General features: G+C 40.2%; 1 protein-coding gene across 4 annotated transcripts in view; it reads right to left on the minus strand.

The window, feature by feature from the left end:
• The window catches only part of rgs3a (regulator of G protein signaling 3a), a 148,487-nt gene that overhangs the window by 68,275 nt on the left and 61,299 nt on the right, over positions 1 to 18,913 (minus strand). For 3 of the 4 annotated variants that reach the window (XM_085793322.1, XM_085793324.1, XM_085793323.1), the window contains 4 exons: positions 17,716 to 18,083; positions 15,942 to 16,019; positions 12,646 to 12,757; positions 8,493 to 8,536 (listed from right to left, as the gene is read on the minus strand). In XM_085793322.1, the coding sequence (XP_085649448.1) occupies positions 8,493 to 8,536; positions 12,646 to 12,757; positions 15,942 to 16,019; positions 17,716 to 18,083 (602 nt within the window). Of the gene's footprint in view, positions 1 to 2,501; positions 2,652 to 8,492; positions 8,537 to 12,645; positions 12,758 to 15,941; positions 16,020 to 17,715; positions 18,084 to 18,913 lie in introns of those variants that run through there. The other variant, XM_085793325.1, reaches the window with a different exon arrangement.

Below are 18,913 nucleotides of genomic sequence, written 5' to 3' on the forward strand. Positions count from 1 at the left end.
ATCACACCAAGCTTTGTCATACCCCATTAGTCCCATACATTGGTGCTGGACACGGTTACTCCATCACAGTTGAGTTAGTTACAGATAAAACCGCCAGCTCATTACTGTCCCATTATCTCATGGTCCTACAAAATCAAGAGCACGCAAGTATAGCCATTGTTCGCATGTCATGGATAACAGCAAATGGTGGACCGGGGTATGACTAACTGTCAATATGCATCACACACACACACACATAAAGGCATGTTTCATAAAAAAATAAAAAAATAAAAAAACTTTAAGCGTGGAATGCGATTTCCTCTCATATCAGTGGCTTTCCCACACTCTTTCATCTATTTCTAGTTTGTTTGTCTGGTTTCCAGCTCAGAGCTCTACTGTGGTTTGCCTAGACAAAGTTGCCATGAAGAGCATGTAAACTGGAGTCTTTGGCCCAAAGCCCTTCCTATAGCCGCCAGGGAGGATGATAAGCACATGACAGGGCCAAGCAGAAGCTCTCTGAAATCAAATACTGTTTGCAAAAAGTTATTTCTGTCAGGGTTTTTTTTGGCATCAGTAGTGCGTGTTTACTTTCGTCATGACCATTTACCCAGTAAGTGAGTTCAGTGATCATACAGCTTTTTCTTTTGCCCTTTCACATAATCATATCAGTTGTGCCTTTTATTGCATAAGTATGAATGAACTATTTTGAGCATCCAGGTCAGCGCATATACAGTAGGTCTTTGTTTACATAAAGTCAGTTATTTTGACATGTGGCTGGGGACATGCATGTGCATACCAATGAAACAGAAAATGTAAAGATGTATTATTAATTTAGAAAACGTCTGCAAACTTCCTATGAAAGTCTGAATAATTCAGTTGCTGATTGACATTTGTCCTGCACTTAATGGAACGGGGAATTTAATGCAGCTCAGGAGAATACGCTCATCACCAGTGCTTCAGGGTAAGTTGTTGGTGGTCGTAGATCTAAATGCAATCATATTGCTAAGATGGAGATCTTTAAGTGATTATATTTAGATGTATAGCCTCCATCTCTGCAGTGCTGCCAATCTGTGCCACCATATTAAATCAGAGTAAAAGCAAAATACACTTTAAGTTGTGGCTCAACTGGAGGAAGAGGGTACATCTCAGTTCAATGAGACCCCAGAGAGACTGGTCCAGCTCAGGCCATGTTATGGATAGCTACCATAAAGTAGGTATTTTGCTGACATGAGCCCCTGGGTGCCTATCATTCACACTCTGCCTTCAGACTGCAAGTGGCAGCCTGTATGTCATGAAGTGCCTAAAAGCACAGAGAAACTTCAAATGCATACAAAAGCATACTTTCTATAAATGCAAAGACACTTTGCAAAGGGGATGCTTACAGAATCACATCTTTATAGATAGTTACAGATGTCATCTTAGTCCTAGAAAAGCATCAACAGTGCATCTTCGTTTGAAGTAATCAAATCAAAATTGCACCATTATTTACAGCGTCGACAAACGTCACATGGAAGTCATTTTGTACATAATAAACAACAACACTGACCTTTTACCGTACGGAACTGTACAGAAGCAAAAAAAAAAAAAAAATGCAGTATCTGTATGCACAGCATCCGCCTGCTCACAGAGCTCCCTTGCTGTTCGGCGGCCTACACACAAACCGTCACACTGTGATTTCACCTACTTTAGCAGCATCTCCACATCGGCGCCTCTTATCTCATCTCCCCTCAATCGTCATATTCTCTGCTTGAAGTGCACAAACTGGGATAATCAATTAATTATTATTACCCAACACAAACGGCCGTAAACTCGACACAAAATACGACTTCTATGCATAGATAGATCAACCATGATAACGTTTGCAATAGCTGTCCAATTAAGAAGTATAAAACTGATATGTAATACACAGTTAGTGTAGTTATGTAGTTTTAGTCATTGTTATTGCTGTGATTTGAGAGGTGGAGATTTTTCATGATTTTGCGGTCATTAGTGTCGTCCACATTCTGCCAATTAAATACTAATGGTACTTTCTGGGAAATAGTGATATATGAGTAACTATGCACTTACTGGAATTCTCAGCTTTCGTTTGTGGGCCACTGCCATTACCACATTTATGTTGTTGAAAAAAATTAGTCATCATCACCCCTCTGAAAAATTACACTGTCAAAGTCCTCTAGATGTTCTACTTCAGCTTACACACATTTAACAACATTAATCGGAATTTATTAAGTCTGAATCATAATAAGCAAATTGTTATCCGGCTTAATGCGAGTGATTACGGGTCAAACTCAAACAAATTACATCAGTTAAAGTTACATTTAATTCAGCAGAGCAATAAAACAACAACTTATCCAGTCAAATTACACTTTCCTATGCTTGAAAAGAAATATTTTCCACCACTAACAGCTCTGACAAGATTTCTGTTCTGTTCTATTCCATGCAGCTGAGCCACAAAAATGCAAATCTCTTGGACTAAACCTTTAAATGTACCCTGAGCAGCATTCTCAATCACTAGCACTTACATCCCCACTGTCAGATAGCAGGTGCTGCTGAAGGGAGCTCGCCTCCCTGATGAACCGTTTCTTAGGCCCGATCCGGTCAGCCAAGTTGCCCATGATGCCTCTGTGATGATGACCCTGATGCACTCCACTGGTGGTCAATAATCTCATACAGTGCCTCTCCTCTCTCTCAGAGTTTTTCGTTTATCTACACAACGAGCTCTCGCCGTCTTTCTCTCTGCGTCACTGACACACTTACACACACATGCGACTTTCCAGAGACATAATTGTACCCCCGCCGCCGCCACCACGCCACCACCACCTCCAACACACACTTTCCTCTCACGTGTAAATCTGGGTTACATCAGTTCTGTTTTGAGCAAGCGCTAAAATAGGATGACCTCCAGCTATGGAGGGGAAGGACAGGAGCAGACAAAAAAGAGGCGAGCGGACTGTGACAGAGTCAGAGATGGATGAAGACTAGAAGCTTAACTGCTCACAACTTCAGAAATGAAAGTGCTACTTTGCCTCAGTCTTTCCCCATATCTTTTAACCTTCGTCTTGTGTTAGCTTTCTACTGCCATCTATGGTGTTCGGGTCAGTTTTGATCCGTGTTTTAAATAAGCTGTAAAAATACACTAAGAACATTTTTTTTCATCCAATTTGTTTTTCTTCTCTTAGTTACATTGTTAGGCTTCCTATCCACGAAAATATTGGTTTTAATATTTTTTGGTGTGGACCCCTGGGCCTTTTTTTGTCAGTATACCCCTTGGCTTCAATTGAACCTTCCTCTTGTCAGCTTTCCACTACCATCTATGGTGTTAGGGTCAGTTTTGACCCGAGTCTTAAATCAGCTGTAAAACACACTAAAACAATTATTTATCATCCCATTTGTTTCTCATCTCTTGGTTACATAGACTTCTTTATCCATGAAAAGGTTGGTTTTGCACTTATGATTTCAGTTCTCATTATTGTTCTTATCGTTATAACCGGGTCAAAATTGCATTTTGCAAGCCTTGATGCTATAAACAAATTTATGTGGTACTTGTATGCATTTAAAACCTGAAAACGGGTCACTGGTGACCTGAACACCAGAGAAGGGTTAAATAAAGAAAGGGAAAAAAATCCCAGTATTAAGAGAGGAATTTAAAGGTGAAACCGCCTTAAAAGGTAAACAGAAACAGAAAATCCTGAGTAAACAGGCATGGATGAAGCTAACTTATCTAGTCTGCAGGAGATACAAAGCTTCGCTGTCTCTTACATGACAAGTGAGTTGTATGTGGTGAATGTATACTGTATGAGGCGAGCCACATATGTTTCTTGGTGGTCCCTTGGGAATCAGTGTAAATGTCCAGTTTTGGTGTTGCAGTGCATGAATGTACAGTATGTGTGTGCCTCCAAGTCTTTTCTTTTTTTTGCATTTAGTAAACCACCACATGTTGAGTTATTTATAGCAGCACTGTACAAATACAGTGTTTTGTTTACTTTTCAGCCTGTGCCACATTTTCTCCCTTTATTGGACAGGCTGTGGTGGAGAGAGACTGAATGCACTTGAGGATATTTTGCACAAGCATACAGTACACACAGTGACAATGAATGTACACACAAAAAATTAAATGATATTATAAATACATCACATTATGAGCTGTATGTTTTTAATTCTGGATTTAGTTGTAACCAGGTCAAGAGCTGCACATCCATTAACACAAAGGGAAGAATAGATGTCCACAGGGTAAATGCAGTGTGTGTGTGTGTGTGTGTGTGTGTGTATTTTTGTGTTTCACCATTGCAAAGACAGGCCAGAAAGAGCAATTCAATTATAGTCTATCACATTACGCACATATCCCATTTGAGTAAACACACACACACACACACACACACACACACACACACACTGCAGCAGCAGCAGAGGTCAGGCCCAGTCAAACACATCTTAGAGTAGATCTTTTCTGGTTTCTTTTGATATATTCTCCTCTCTCCTTCTCTTTCATCCCTCTCTCCATTCACCCGACATGTTTCTCCACTTCACACGTGTGCACATCTAAGACAAGAGCAACTACTGGAGGAGAGAGGAGGAGAGAAGAGAAGAGAAGAGAAGAGAAGAGAAGAGAAGAGAAGAGAAGAGAAGAGAAGAGAAGAGAAGAGAAGAGAAGAGAAGAGAAGAGAAGAGAAGAGAAGACAAGAGAAGAGAAGAGAAGAGAAGAGAAGAGAAGAGAAGAGAAGAGAAGAGAAGAGAAGAGAAGACCTAAGTCCTATCACAGACCTAAAAGCACCTTTCTCAGAGTACTTGTTACAGCACCGTACATGTGAGAGATGTGGGTGAGAGCAAACAGCATGTGCTGTTTTATTGTGGCTACTGTTTGCTCCTTGAGGTATGAAATGAACTGCTGACAGGTGTATGAACTATAATAGATGACTGCACCTTTTGTGTGAGCATGTGTGTGTGTTTGTGTGTGTGTGTATGGGGGTATCTGACAGGTCGGATGGAGGCATGAGGCCGACATGGAATGAGGAGAGGCTGAGCCAAGTAATTCCTACCTGGAAACTAGCTTGAGCGCGCACACACACACACACACACACACACACACACACACACACACACACACACACACACACACACACACACACACACACACACACACACACACACACACACACACACACACACACACAGCCACACAATCTCATTGCTGTTTCTCTGTCTTCTGTCATGTATGCTGCACAAGCTTGGTATTGTAGGAGCATCGTTACAAGGCTGCCTGAGCTGATTGTGGGTAAGTATCAAGGTATCAAGCTGTCAGTGGTCTCTATGCTATGACTGTGATGTGACGTGTAATTTATTGTTCATATATGGTAGGAGAGCAGCCTCACCTAGAACACATATAAGAATTTCTATATTACAAACAATGCAGTAAGAAATAGCATTCACTCTGAGCAGTGCTTTACTGCTCCAACCATTCCTGCAAACCCTTTTTAATGTGTCGCATAAAAATTTACCTTTAACTAGCCAGAACTATCTCTTTCTCTCCCATGCTGTCTTACGTAAGACTTTCTATTTATATATGTTGCCTAATTGGATAGACTGAATAATATTGGAGCCCTTTCCTTCCTCTTCTGCAGCCTGTGGGACAGATATCGGGCCCCTCTCATTCTGTCTGGAATTTCTGAAAAAAGGACCTTTTAAAAGATTCATAAGCTTCTAATGAGGTTATGCAGCACATTTCAAAGTAAAAAACACTGTGACAATGTGTGTGTACGTATGTGTGCGTGTGTGTCTTTGCAGCAGGAGAGGTATGGGCTGAAAAGATTAACTATATGAGCAGACACTTGCAGCCGAGTCACAGTGCCTGGGTGGATTAAACCAAAAAAAAAAGATTGCCCCATCACCTATCCAGTCTGTTCAGATTATATTCCGAAAACCACTTCACAAACATCCTCGGTTCAAGTGGGCCAAGGTGTAATTGTTTCCATTAGAGCAAAAAAGACAGACTGATTTGTTCAGATGATATATAAAGGTCTTGTGAATCTAATCCGACAGTCCTTTGCACAGACGCTCCAGCCAACCACGAGGAGTCGCTGGTGCAGCGATAAGAACAGGAAGGAACAGTGAGTACTACCACTCATGACTGATGCAGCTGCAGTGTTAGAGTGTCTCTTTGTGGTACCTGAGCATAAAGAGACTAATTCTATAGAAACACAGGTTTGAAATGATGCAAAAGTGTTTGGATTCATAAGATGTAAATTAGGAAAAGGTCTCAATCAATAGATGGGTCCTCCACAGCCCTACTGTGTATATAAATACTTCTCAAGTGTAGTCAAAGCACACTCAATAGCCCCAGATAGACAAATAGTGTCAAGTTTCTTCCAAAGTTGCAATCATTTCAGTTCAAAATCCCCTACTTGTTTTTCACCAGACAGTGTTTGCTTGTTAAGAAGCAGAAACAAAAAGAGAGAATTTCATAAGAAAAAGACTGCAAATTCAGAAGAGAAGAGAAGCCTCAACTCTGGGTGAACTGTGGGATTGTGGATTCTGTCCACCATCCCAGCTAAAAGGAATTTGGAGGGGAAGAATCATTGCTGCCTCAGACGTGAGTACTGATTTAAGACATTTACATATAAGTGAACCTATCCCTTAAAGAACCTTTTCTTTCATTATTTTTTATTGTTTAAAGAACTACCCCTTGATCTTGGGTTTGATTCCATCCTAGTATAATGTTGAAAACATAAAGGTGGCAGGCTTTTCATTACTATCAAGCCATCCTCCACAGAAAAATTACAGTTACTTGTAAATACTACGATATTATTAGGGATTGAGATTGGATACCATGGTGCCACCCAGCTACGTATCCTTGTTAGTACAAGAATCATGGGACTATGTATGCTAATATTGCAGCATGCTAATGCTCATGCAGCATGAGCAGTTTGCAGCTCACTTTTATGCTGTGCCAGATTACATAATTCACATCAGGAGAATCTTCCAGACACCATAACATAGTGGAATCTGTGAAGTGGCTCCAGAGAGTGTGCGGTGGCTGTTAGAGTTGGACACAAACAGCAGCTTGAGAGATGTGTGCAAGATGAAGCAGGAGAGGGCGCAAAAAGGAGGGAGAAAGCCACGAGCAGAAGTGATGAAAACATAACGTATGGCAACATTAAAAAGATGATGAAAGCTGCAGTGTCATTCCCTTATGGTGCACTTTACCTAGGTTTTTTTTTAATGCAATAAACAGAAATGAGGAACAGTAGAGGCAAAGGGAGGGGCTGCTGAGGAGAAAGCAGAGGCCTGGCTACTACAGTACCACCTGCAAACACCGTCATTAAAAAGACTATAAAATAAAAAAAAATTCACAGCTGAAAAACAGACTCCAAAGCCATTCATTCCCACCAGAGCATCTGTCAGTTAACTATCACACCCTCTTGTTTCTGCCTTTTTTCCAGCAGCTTGCTGTTAAGCTGCCTCTAACTCCATCTGAGTACAGCTGATTTGAATTTTTCATGTGAAGACTACTGTCTAAACATTTCAGTGACTACCAGGAGGACAGGTCGTGCTGTAGAATCCCATTGATATCTTGAGTGATTCTGAAACTGATCATGTGAAATAAATATTTCAGCTGGTTGTGAAGGAGAGGAGTGTTTTGCACATGCAGGTATTCATGGAGGTGATGTGTATTACACATCTCAAACAACATCTTGATATATACTATGTTGTGATGGTTTTAAACCTTTTAACTCTTTGCTGCACAATGTATGAATTTGCCTTTAAACTTTTACTGAGACCATTTCTCACCTCTGTTGTGGCCATGCATTTTTCATACTGCTGAGACAATGGAAAAATGTTAGGCTTTAAAGTGCCATTTCAGTGTTAAATAATTGGTGAACACAGCAATGTAATATTAATAATTCTGCTTTTCCCTTTCATCTCAAATGAAAGGTGTTGGAGGGGATGGAAGAATGGATGATTATTTATCATAAATGTCATAACTATGATTGTGTAAACAAAGCAAACCACTGTGAAAAATAGCTGCACTGCATTCGAACATATTTATAATGTAGTGAATACTTAAATCCCCAGGCCACAGAGTTGTGTAAGTATATATCAACTGGCTGTATAGTCCTCAGCTTGATGCAAAATGATGATTCTGTTAAATCTGAAGTTATAAAATACTTCTCCACCTGAACAATGATGATAAATAGATAACCAAAAGCCTGACGGTGCAATCAGTAAACCTTTCCACGCTGTGTTTCTATAATATATCAAAAAACAAATGGATGTGGCATGTGTGATAGAGACTAGAAAGTCTGAGATGGAGTCTGATCTGACAAAGACGTGCAGAGAAAAGACATTTTCATTAGAGCTTTCTGCTAATCCTTGTGTCTCCTCTGTAATGTGATTTCCATCAGAGTCAATTGCCCCTCCGGCTTGCAGACGAAATAGGCTGTTCACATTAGACCTCCCCTTTCCCCACTCTTTTTCTTGCAAAACAAACACAAACACACACAATCTTTTTCTCTTACCTCTGTCATGTGAATAAGGTAGAATCTCAGTTCTTCAGCATAATCTGTAAAACAAAGTGACGCCAGGGATTAATTCAAATTCTTTCTTCATGTCATCTTTTTTTTTCCTTCCTGCCAACTACCCAACCTTCTTTCCTCTGTTTCATTTTCACGCTCGCCCTTCCTTCCTTCCTTCTTCTGCATAAAACAGCTTTTTTTTCTTTCTTTTTTTGAAGCGCATTGATTTCCGATTACGATTTTACCAAAATGCCTATATTGATGGAAAGCTTTTACAGTATGTCAGCCTTATAGACATCCACCCATAATTCACTGAGGGAGTGCTCTGAGAGACAGGCCTGTGGGTCTGGAGTCAAGATAAATGGATTTAATCAAATAATCCTTCCCCTCCAACACAGATACACACTCAAACATGCACCCACATAATCTATATGTGGTGGTGATGTTTGCTATTTTATTACAAGTAAGCACACAAACAAGCCAGCAGTCTAACCATGACTAGCAATCTTGTCTTGATCAGGCTGAGGAGCAGCTCGGCCCTGAGGTGAGTTTTAAAATGATTAAATGTGTTTGAGACAGACAGGAGTCATCTATTCCACTCTACATGACTCTCTCACCTAAATCCGTCTATTGCAATGGGTACAAAGGAGCATCTATCTTCTTCATCCATCTTTTATCTAAGCATACCTTTAAAAAAAACATATTTTAAGGTTGACCTTATATCATTCTTTATAATTGAAGAAACTCAAAAAAAAACTCAGCTGCTCTGCTTCATCAGTACTCAGTCATCAAATTCTTGCCACACCCTGATTATGGACCAGAAGTGACAGTGCCACTTTCAAAATGGACCCAGTCCACTTCAAAGCAGCGAGACGATCTCAGACCGAAACAGAAATATTTCATGTGAAATTACCAAAACACTTCTAGCTTTGGCAGAAAATGATGTGGTTCTGTAAGACCCCACGACAGAGAGAGGTTTTCCAGGCCTTTAGTAACACTCATGCACTGAATGCATGATCTGTAAATGATGCTGCCACTCTGTGTGGGTGATTCAAATTTACATAGAAAGGCAGGAAATGCATTTTGGGTACTATCAACAGTAACTACGTGCACCATGATGTTTTGTCGCTGAGCTGCAGAGGAGTGATAGTAACACAAAGGGGGAAATTTTGTGATAAAAATGCTGTTAAGACTCCATTAAGACGGGATCAAGTTACATCGAGTGTGGAGAGGGGGAATGATTTCAACACAATTTCAGATTTTGCCATGTGAGCATCAAGAGACTCAGAAAAGTCTAGTTTTGAAGCGAGGAAGAGGAATGTTTTTTAAAATTATTTTTACCAATAATTTTAAATCAATCAATGTAATCAATCAATGTAAATTTACATATTTTATATCAGACATAAGTTATTATCTAAAACAGAACACATTATGTCTTAAAATACGTCTAGAGGGGATCTATAAATCATCAAACTACTGCACGCTCTCTATGCTCAGTCTCACAACAGAGCGTGCTGTCCTGCTCCTGGCAGAGAAAAGAACACATCAGCTTTTTTTATTTCCTGTAGTACATAATCTACGTGTTTATTATTCTCCTAGGACGGTATATGAATCCAGCTTCTGCATTTTCACCCTGAACTATGACAGCAGACAACAGCATCTGATACGATGGCAATGAAAGCTCAGGGGCAGCACTTTAATTTTCTCTTTGTTCCTGTTGGCTATAATTTACATAGTCTCACAACAACAAAAAAACCTCTGGAGCGTATGTAACACCCCCCTCTTGCAGGAGTGATCACGATCAGTGTGTGATTCAGAGACAGCAGAGCTCATGTGTAGTGTTGTGTTTTACAAATCTGAAAACTTGTGTTTCCGTTCCAAACCAGCAGCAGAGGTCACTGTTGGATATCTTTCTGATTTTCCTTCGACCAACAGAGCACTGATGATCTCAGGTAGATATTTTATTCTGTACATGTTTTCAGTTTTAACGAAATGACGGTACTGTTAGAAGTTTTGATTATTGTTATATATTTATATATCAACTTCTCAATGTCCTAAAAGTTATCATCTCAAATATGTATTAACTTCAAAGGTGTGGGCATCACAGTTTCTCATGAGTCAATTGAAAACAGAAACCCCAAAAGTGAGAGAACCATCCTGCTCCTCGTAGGGCAGATCTGCCCTCTGGCTAATTTTACACTTTTGGTTGTCAAAAGTTTTTACATCATAGCGATAGTACAGTGAGGTGGAGGTGGTCTTGTTAGATTGTTTAGTCGATAATGATCCATCCCTGTCTTTTAACATCACTCTATTTAATATCGCTATCACTTCCCACGCTCCTCAGCCCAGTAACGAGGTGACAGGAACACAGGAAAGCCCCTGTATTGAACTCACACTGTGTCATTACACGCACGCACACACACACAGACACACACACATGTCAAACACACCCTTGTTGAAACAAACACAATCCCCCGGCGCCTCTTTCCTGAGTGACGCTGCCGAAGCCAAATAACAATGACAGGCCGCAGGGTGGAGATGTGTGTCTGTGTGTGTGTCTGTGTGTGTGTGTCCTACCATGAAACACATACAGACACGCAAACCCTACTCAATCCCCACCCTGGTGATCTCTCCGATTGTTTGGGTGAGGGGTGGAGGTCAGAAGTGATCCAGAGGAGACACAGCGATCTCCGTGGGGAGGGCAGAGGGGCTCAGACCGAGACCACCCACCTTCAGGCTGCTATCTGTGTTTTGAATTCATAAACTGGAGTGTTCACTCTTACAGTAACATTATTCCTCAGTGTGTCAACCTCAGCTGCACAATGACTGTAGTTTACACATTGCAGTTTTGTATCTGCAATCAATAACCCTATCCCGTGTTTGGCATTTCTGTTGATTCTGATAAAAGATCACAAAGTAGTCGCACTGTCATGAGCCTGACTCAGCAGAAATGCTCATTTGTCTGTGTTTATATGGAGTACTCATCAAAAGTTTGGACACTCTTTCCCAAATGTGAAAAATTGATTTTGCCTCAGCACAGTACATGGTGAGAACAGCGAGTTATCCGCTCTTAAGACCTACCCTTGGACACTCTGATTGATTTTTGTCAAAGTCAACGTTTGTTCACCTACTACAGTATAAAGGAGAAAGACAGTGGGTTCAACCACAAGTACAGTAAGGGGATTTATTCACTGAAGGTCAGGGGAGGCCTTTGAATGAAACATTCAAACCTATGAATCATAAACAGACTTGGTTTGTAGTGAGTGAAGGACTGAGATCTCCCCCTCCCACTCCACACTACTGACTCTGATCACTAAACTGCCTTTAAAGTCATTACTCTGCAGCGAGGAACACAACATCATCCCAACACCTGTTATCCCTCTAAATCAATCCAATAATCCTGACACTAGTCTACCACCCTGCTGTTTAGTCTGCTTTACTGTCAAACAGCATTTGGCACTTTCACACAGTATACACTGCTACGTTTGCAGCAGCACGGGTCTAAGTGCATCCCCTCTCCCCTCGCTGTGGCCTAAGCATGACTCCAAACTTCACCCATGTCTCCGCCCACCACTCTAAACACAGATATTTACAGTGAGCCCTATTTATTTGACTTGCCTACGCTGTGCGCAGCCCCGATGGCCGGCCTATTCTCTCCACATTGCCAGAGGAGATGGTTGTTTACACCAAGGTGAAATAAAAAGACAAAGCAACAGGAACTTGGGCAGTGTTTCCCTAAATATCCTCTGGTTAGGCTGAGCTGAAACCATCGCTGTAATCATGGTTGCTGTATGTTTATTTCCAATCGTGCTATTTGTGTGTTTAAGTATTACAATTATTCTGTGTTTAACTATAAAAGACCAAACATAGTCTAATATGGTAAAATACAGATAAGAGTGTTTGGAGATATAGTTACAGATTAAGTTTTGGCTAATGTTTTTATTGTTTTTTGGTCCTTTAACAAATTTGTTGACGTAGTAATGCAGATTTAATCTTATAGTTTCATCTCTCCCTTTTACGTCTTATGTCTCAGTCAATTTACAGTGGCTGTGAATTTTATATTTAGGAATTCAGAGGAAGAAAATACGATTCTGTGCAACACTTTGACATACTTTATAGACTAACAAAATCCAAGATTTCCCCTTTGCTTACGTACCGTCCTGGAGTCGGAGCTGTCTGAGGAACAGTGGACTCTGAAGAACGTTACATCTGCCTGGCTCATCTTCCCTTGTCACCAACATCAGGTCGTTGTAGACAAACACTGTGACCTAAAAAGAAGAAATTGGAAAGGCAGATTTGGAGGAGGAAGATGAAAAAAAGGGGAAGAAGGAAGTTTTTAAAAAGGAAGATGAGAAGAAGGGGAGGAGTAGGTGAGGTTGAAAAGGAGACAAGGAGGGAGGGGGGGAATATACACTGTTTAATTTCATACAGAAGTCTGTAGTCTCACATCATCTGACTATGACTTTACACCTTTAGGTAATAACTTCTCACACTAACACCTCTGCATTCTCGTGTGATGTGCACAACACCATCACACTGAAGAAGCCTCAGCCTCATAGGGGGCTTAGCACAGGAAATGCAGTTCACACATACATAGGTATGGCCGAATACATTTACCCTGCATGCATGTCTGCAACATGGCCCACGGTCATGAATCTAATTACAGTGAAACAAAGAAGCATGAAGAATAAAGAAAGAAGGAGATAATAAAAAGTCTAGATGTGTGCATTGTGGTCGCTTATGTGAGACTGCTTCCAAAGTAACACAGCATGCATATCGATGGGCACTGAAGGCAATGCTTTTGCTTTGGTGGCTTCCTCGGAAGGGTGAGATAGCAGAGGGGGTATTTCAGATGTTGCCAGTGTCTGGTTAGAGAGCGAGAGAGAAACTGAGTGTGTGTGTGTGTGTGTGTGTGTGTGTGTGTGTGTGTGTGTAGGTTTGAGTGGGTGGAAGAGGATGTAAACAAGTAAAAGTAAAGAACAAGGACAAAGCCTCTGAAAGAGAGGCAGTGAGCAGTTTTCACACAGAGAAAACTGTCGAATACAATACATGAAAATACATTGTTAAAATGTTCTTAAAATGTAGCACTTGCTCCTTTTATTCTCTCGCTCTCCTCTCAGTGATACTCTCATTGTAGTTCAGTGACAATCCTAAACCCATACTAATACAAACAGTGAGTTTGTTAAGAATCCATCCACCATTCGGTCATTACAGTAGGTCAAGTATACACATAAATCAATTTGGTCTTATGTCATTACTGATAACATTAAAAACATGTTATTAGATTAAAACTACAGTACTGCATGCATCCTGTACTCAATATGCTGCAATCTTCTATTGATTTTTAAATGTGAATTGAATTGTGACTGACCACTTTTATTCATCACGGTCCAACACAAACTGTATGGCTTTGTCTGTATAGTGTTATTAGCAGGTTTAAACTGATTTTACCATTTACATGATAACTTGATTAGTAGAAATAAAATGGTAAGCTATTTAAATCTGTTTCGGTGTGTTCTGTCCATACAGTATGTAACTTTGAAGCATTACTAATATTTAATCCACTAAAAGTCTATTTTGGGAATTTTGGTCACTTTGGACTAAATCCAATTAGTACAATGTTCTGCTTATAAATTATGTTCAGACATTAAACTTAATGTGGTGCAAACAATACAGTGTCTGCATCTGACTCCGGGGCAGACTTACACAACTCTGGTGAGTAAAGAGTAAAAGCTGGAACAACATGGACAGATCATTAAAAACAGCCTGTATAAATTGGCACAGTGGAGAGAAACTCCTTCCTGACAAACACTGGCTGTTAAATATTTGTTTTATGACTGACCCCAGAGAGAGGCCAGAATTACCTTCCATGCCAGCAGTCAATGCACTTCACTGCACCGCAGAGCAAAACTTATCTGACAGGGCAAATTAGAGAACTGGAAAGGGCTTCATTCAATACAACAACCCTCTTTCCACATATAGTGTGAGCCATGCAAACACAAATTCACATGATTCACATGTAAAATCCTCCAGGCACATAAACAATGCCATTTCTTTGCTATTTCTTTCTTGTTTACTTTTGTTAAAGAAGTTTTCATTATTACATGACATTATTTTCCACTCTGATGTATGGCGACCTCCTTGTGAAAGGATTATTAATATGCACTTCTAGTCAAAAGGTTTCGAACAAAGGTTTAGCTCCATTTCTCCTTGTAATTGTTTGAATTTCCATAATTGATTGTCTCAGTGTTTCAGAAAGTTTACAAACAAGGAATCATTTAATATTCTTGGTGAATTAAATTTAATCTAAATGTTTGACTCATTCAGCAGCTGAACAGACTGGCACTCCTGTCCATTCAGTAATATACAGTACTACTTCCTGCTGCACAGTATTGTCCTAATAATGCATTAGAGGATGTAGTAACACAATCAGTTCCACTGCCTTTGTACAGACAGGGCGTTTGTAAGTCATCAACAAAACCTGTGGGAATTGTTTACATTAACTTTCAAGGCTTCATTTACTTCCATTGTTACAGGAAAGCTGTAAATGAACCAATTTCTTAATCCCCCCCTGAAAATAATTGATGTAGTTTTTCAGTTTGGGTCATTTTAATCGATTTTTCTTTTTACCCCAGGCAGTTGACTGCTCACCTTTGTACTATTTAATATTATTCACTGAACTTGAATTATTTAGATTTCAATAAAACATGTAAAAATCTGTCTGCTCTAAAACGTTTGACCAGCCGTGTCTCTCTATGAATCTGCAGTTTCTTTGGATAGATTAAACAGAATTTCTTTGATAGCCAGATCATAGACAAACTCCTCCTTCATCAATGATTCATTTTTCTCAACTCATGTGGGCCTGATAGTTCAGGATAGTTGCAAAGTCATCAGAGATGTTCAGATGTTCAGACAGCTCCTCTCAGGACGTTGCTCTGTACTTGTTCTCCCTTTTTATATAAAACACATACACAATTTGACTTGAGATGTGCATCGTAGCAATGGACCGTCACTTCCAGTTTGACTAAATAAACAAAGCACATAACCACTTGTGACACACCAACAAAATGTTTGCCACTACTCTGTTTGTCTCCTGCAATCTGGAGAGGAAAGGAGAGGAAAGGAGGCGAGGTCTCGCTCTTCCTGTATCAATCAAATCATAAAAGTCTCGGAAAAAGCACAAAAAAATCTCATATCACCAAGATCCAATCCTGCACTGCCTTTGGTTTTGATTTTACTTCAGATTAGTTTTAGATAACTTTTCGAGCGTAAGGTTTTGGACATTGCTTGGCCAACAACAACTAAAGAAAGGGCTTCAAAACCAAATTATTTCCAGAAAGTGGAGCAAACGTACCCACAGAAATGTTTTAATAATTACACACGCTCACGTCTCATGCACAGACAAAGACAAACCACATGGCTTAGCATCATAGCTGCGCTGATGGCACTTACCTTGAGAGAGTGGTGCTTGCTCTCATGAAGTATCATCTCCTCAGATATGATGAGTGTCCGGCTGCACAGGTCAAGAGGCTGGGCAACAACAGATCACACAGACAGATTAGGATGTACAGTTTTTGGAAGTAGTTTTGAGGCTCATTTGCTGAGAAGTGATATCAATAATCAGATATCAATGACCTCAAGCATATCTAGCTGGTAATATTACCGTTAGCAGTTGTGTGTGATCAGAATCAAGAACATATGTTAAGCATTTTGTCAAGATAAAATACAAGAGGATAATATTGCACTTGTTACTGATGAGAGAAGAAGTTTCAGTACCAAATCCATTTCAGCTCCCAAATCCAAATGATCTGTCACACTGATAACACTGAGTCTTTCTGTGCTGTGGGAAACACAACTGTAACTTTCTATGAAGACAGACAGCGAGTTGCGCGGCGGTACGTGTGGTCTGAGTATGACAAGACACGACACTTAAAATGAACAGTGCAACAACGTGGGAGGAGGGGACTTCCTCTCAAGTCCAAGGTTTGAGAAAAAAAGAAAAAAAAAGGCCTAATTCAATGTGTCTATATGAAGCAGGGTCAGGGCTGCACATGTCTGCGTGAATCAGCAGGAAGTACCACCGCAGCCCCCGAACTGTGAGAGTGTGAATGGCTAAATGTATCTGAAGTGTTTTATATCACACCTATCTGGTCTCATGGGCTTTGGTTATTTTATTGTACTCGTGTTGCAGTGACACATGACTTAACATAACTTGCCTTTGCTTCCCTTTTCATTATCAAACTAAATTAAATATATTTAGTGTTAGTTAACTATTTTCTGCACACAGCTGAACTTTAGAAAATACAGCTTGTCCACCAAACCAAAAATAATCCCTTTCGTATAGTCATACAGTTTATTCTCTTCTTGTACTGTATATAAAAGATAAGATCATAACAGTCCTTGTAACTCTGTTTTTCAACACTGACCTTCTTGGTTTCACTCTCCACTTTCCTCTCTCTCCTCACAGACTGATAAGTGCTGTAGCCCAAGGCAGAGACTCCCCCCCAAAAAAAATCTGCATATCCAAAATGTGTTATGTATAAAAATAGAGCCCTCTTGGCTTCTAAAATGTGAGACGCTCAGAGAGAAGGGTCAACATATTTCATATTTCATAAATGCAAAACCACAAAAGTCTTCTCTCCACTTCCTTTTGACTGAAATGTGCAAGAAGAAAAAAATGATCATCCTCTCTGTAGGATACCGTCTGTTGCATTGTTGCATCTGGATTCCACTGTCGTCGTTCCCCTCTTGCCCCTGTCTGCCTTTTTACGGCATATGGTTACTGTATAATGATAATTTAGCATTTTGGGAAATAAATATATTGGCTTTTTCTGCCAAGGGCTAGAGGCCAAGATTAATATCACTCTTATATCTGTCCATTAAATATGGAGCGCTAGTCAGAAGGCTGTTAGCTTAGCTTAGCATAAAAATGGAAATGGAAGGAAATGGCTACCCTAGCTGGGTCTGAAGCTAACTAAATCTAACTAAAGCTTATTTGTTTAATCTGCAGAAAAATAGATGTGTAAATTACACCTGAACCTATTTCAGTACAAAGGTTAGGATCTCGATTGTAAAGTATGTGAAAAAATATTGTTATATGATTGTTTCCCCTAAAATATATACAATGAATAACTAAAACTGCAAAATACGATGTGCAAAACTGACTGTAAAGCAACCAAACTTCACCGCTGTGAAAACACACACACATTTTCACAAATTGGCCTACCTGAACAAAGATGGGGAAGATAAGGATCTTGGGGGCCACTTTGACATATCCATAATTGCCATGTGGAGTGTGTGAGCGCACGATGGTACAGTTCTGGTAATTGGCAAAGTTGGCATTCTGCTGCTGGTAGTTGGACATGCCGGTACCGGTGGAGGTGGACGATGTTTTTGTTGTCTTGGAGTTGTTAGACCGTCGTAGGAAGCCTGTGCGGCTGGAGAGACCCCCACCACCACCACCACCTCCTCCTCCGCCTCCTCCACCTCCTCCTCCTCCTCCTCCAAAACCAGCAGTCGTGCCTCCAGAGAAGGCACCCCCACCTCCACCCTGGGGCTGTGGAACAGAGGCCTGCCGTGGGTATAACCTGGCAGCTGGGGAGCAAAAAGAGGAAACATCAAGAGTCAGAATGGAAGATCAAAGGCCAACTCATGTCTGCACACTACAGTATATACAGTAAGGATGAAACCAGGAGAGGGTGAACTCAGTATTAAGACTGCAAATGTTGGGAAACAAATAACACTTTTGTTTAATCTTAATAACTACAGTACTAGCACAGTGAAAACAGAGTGCAGTGAATAACAAGATTTGCAGTTCAGTCATCAGACTGGTTACCCACAAGTGCAAGAGGCTGTTAATCAACTGATCATAACTGCTAATTAATATGGGTGCAGATAAAGTTAAAATTAAAATGAAGTGAGCAGAATTTCATGTCCCAAATTTCCACGGGTCCTGCTGGGAAGAATTAATTTCTCATTACTGGATTAACTTTACCAGCTATGTAGCTATGTTAGCTCCAGGCTCCAGCTGCTTTTCAGGGTCACTATCTCACACACGAGTCTTGTGTTTGTCTTATAAGACTCCAAAGTTGGTGTACAAGACAGAGGACACGTGTTTGGTATTTTATGAGTTGTTACACTGGCCAGCTTCCAGCAATAACATCATATCAGAGGACTAAAAAAGTGATAATTACTGCTATAACTCATTTAGAACACGATTCAGGCAGTGGGACCCAAAAGTATTTTGCATTCATTGTGATCCTGACATTAGTTCAACTTGAGGTTAGTTTTAGGTGCCAAATGTTAAGTGAATATAATCATATTCTTTAAACTAAAAATAACCTGAAATGTGAAGTCAAATTTTTAATTACCTCTGGGTGCCATCCAAAATAATAAAAGGCATGACAGCCAACTTAAACATAGGC

This window comes from Trachurus japonicus, chromosome 12, assembly GCF_045865225.1.
Source record: "Trachurus japonicus isolate A0001 chromosome 12, Traja_1.0".
NCBI lineage: Eukaryota > Metazoa > Chordata > Actinopteri > Carangiformes > Carangidae > Trachurus > Trachurus japonicus.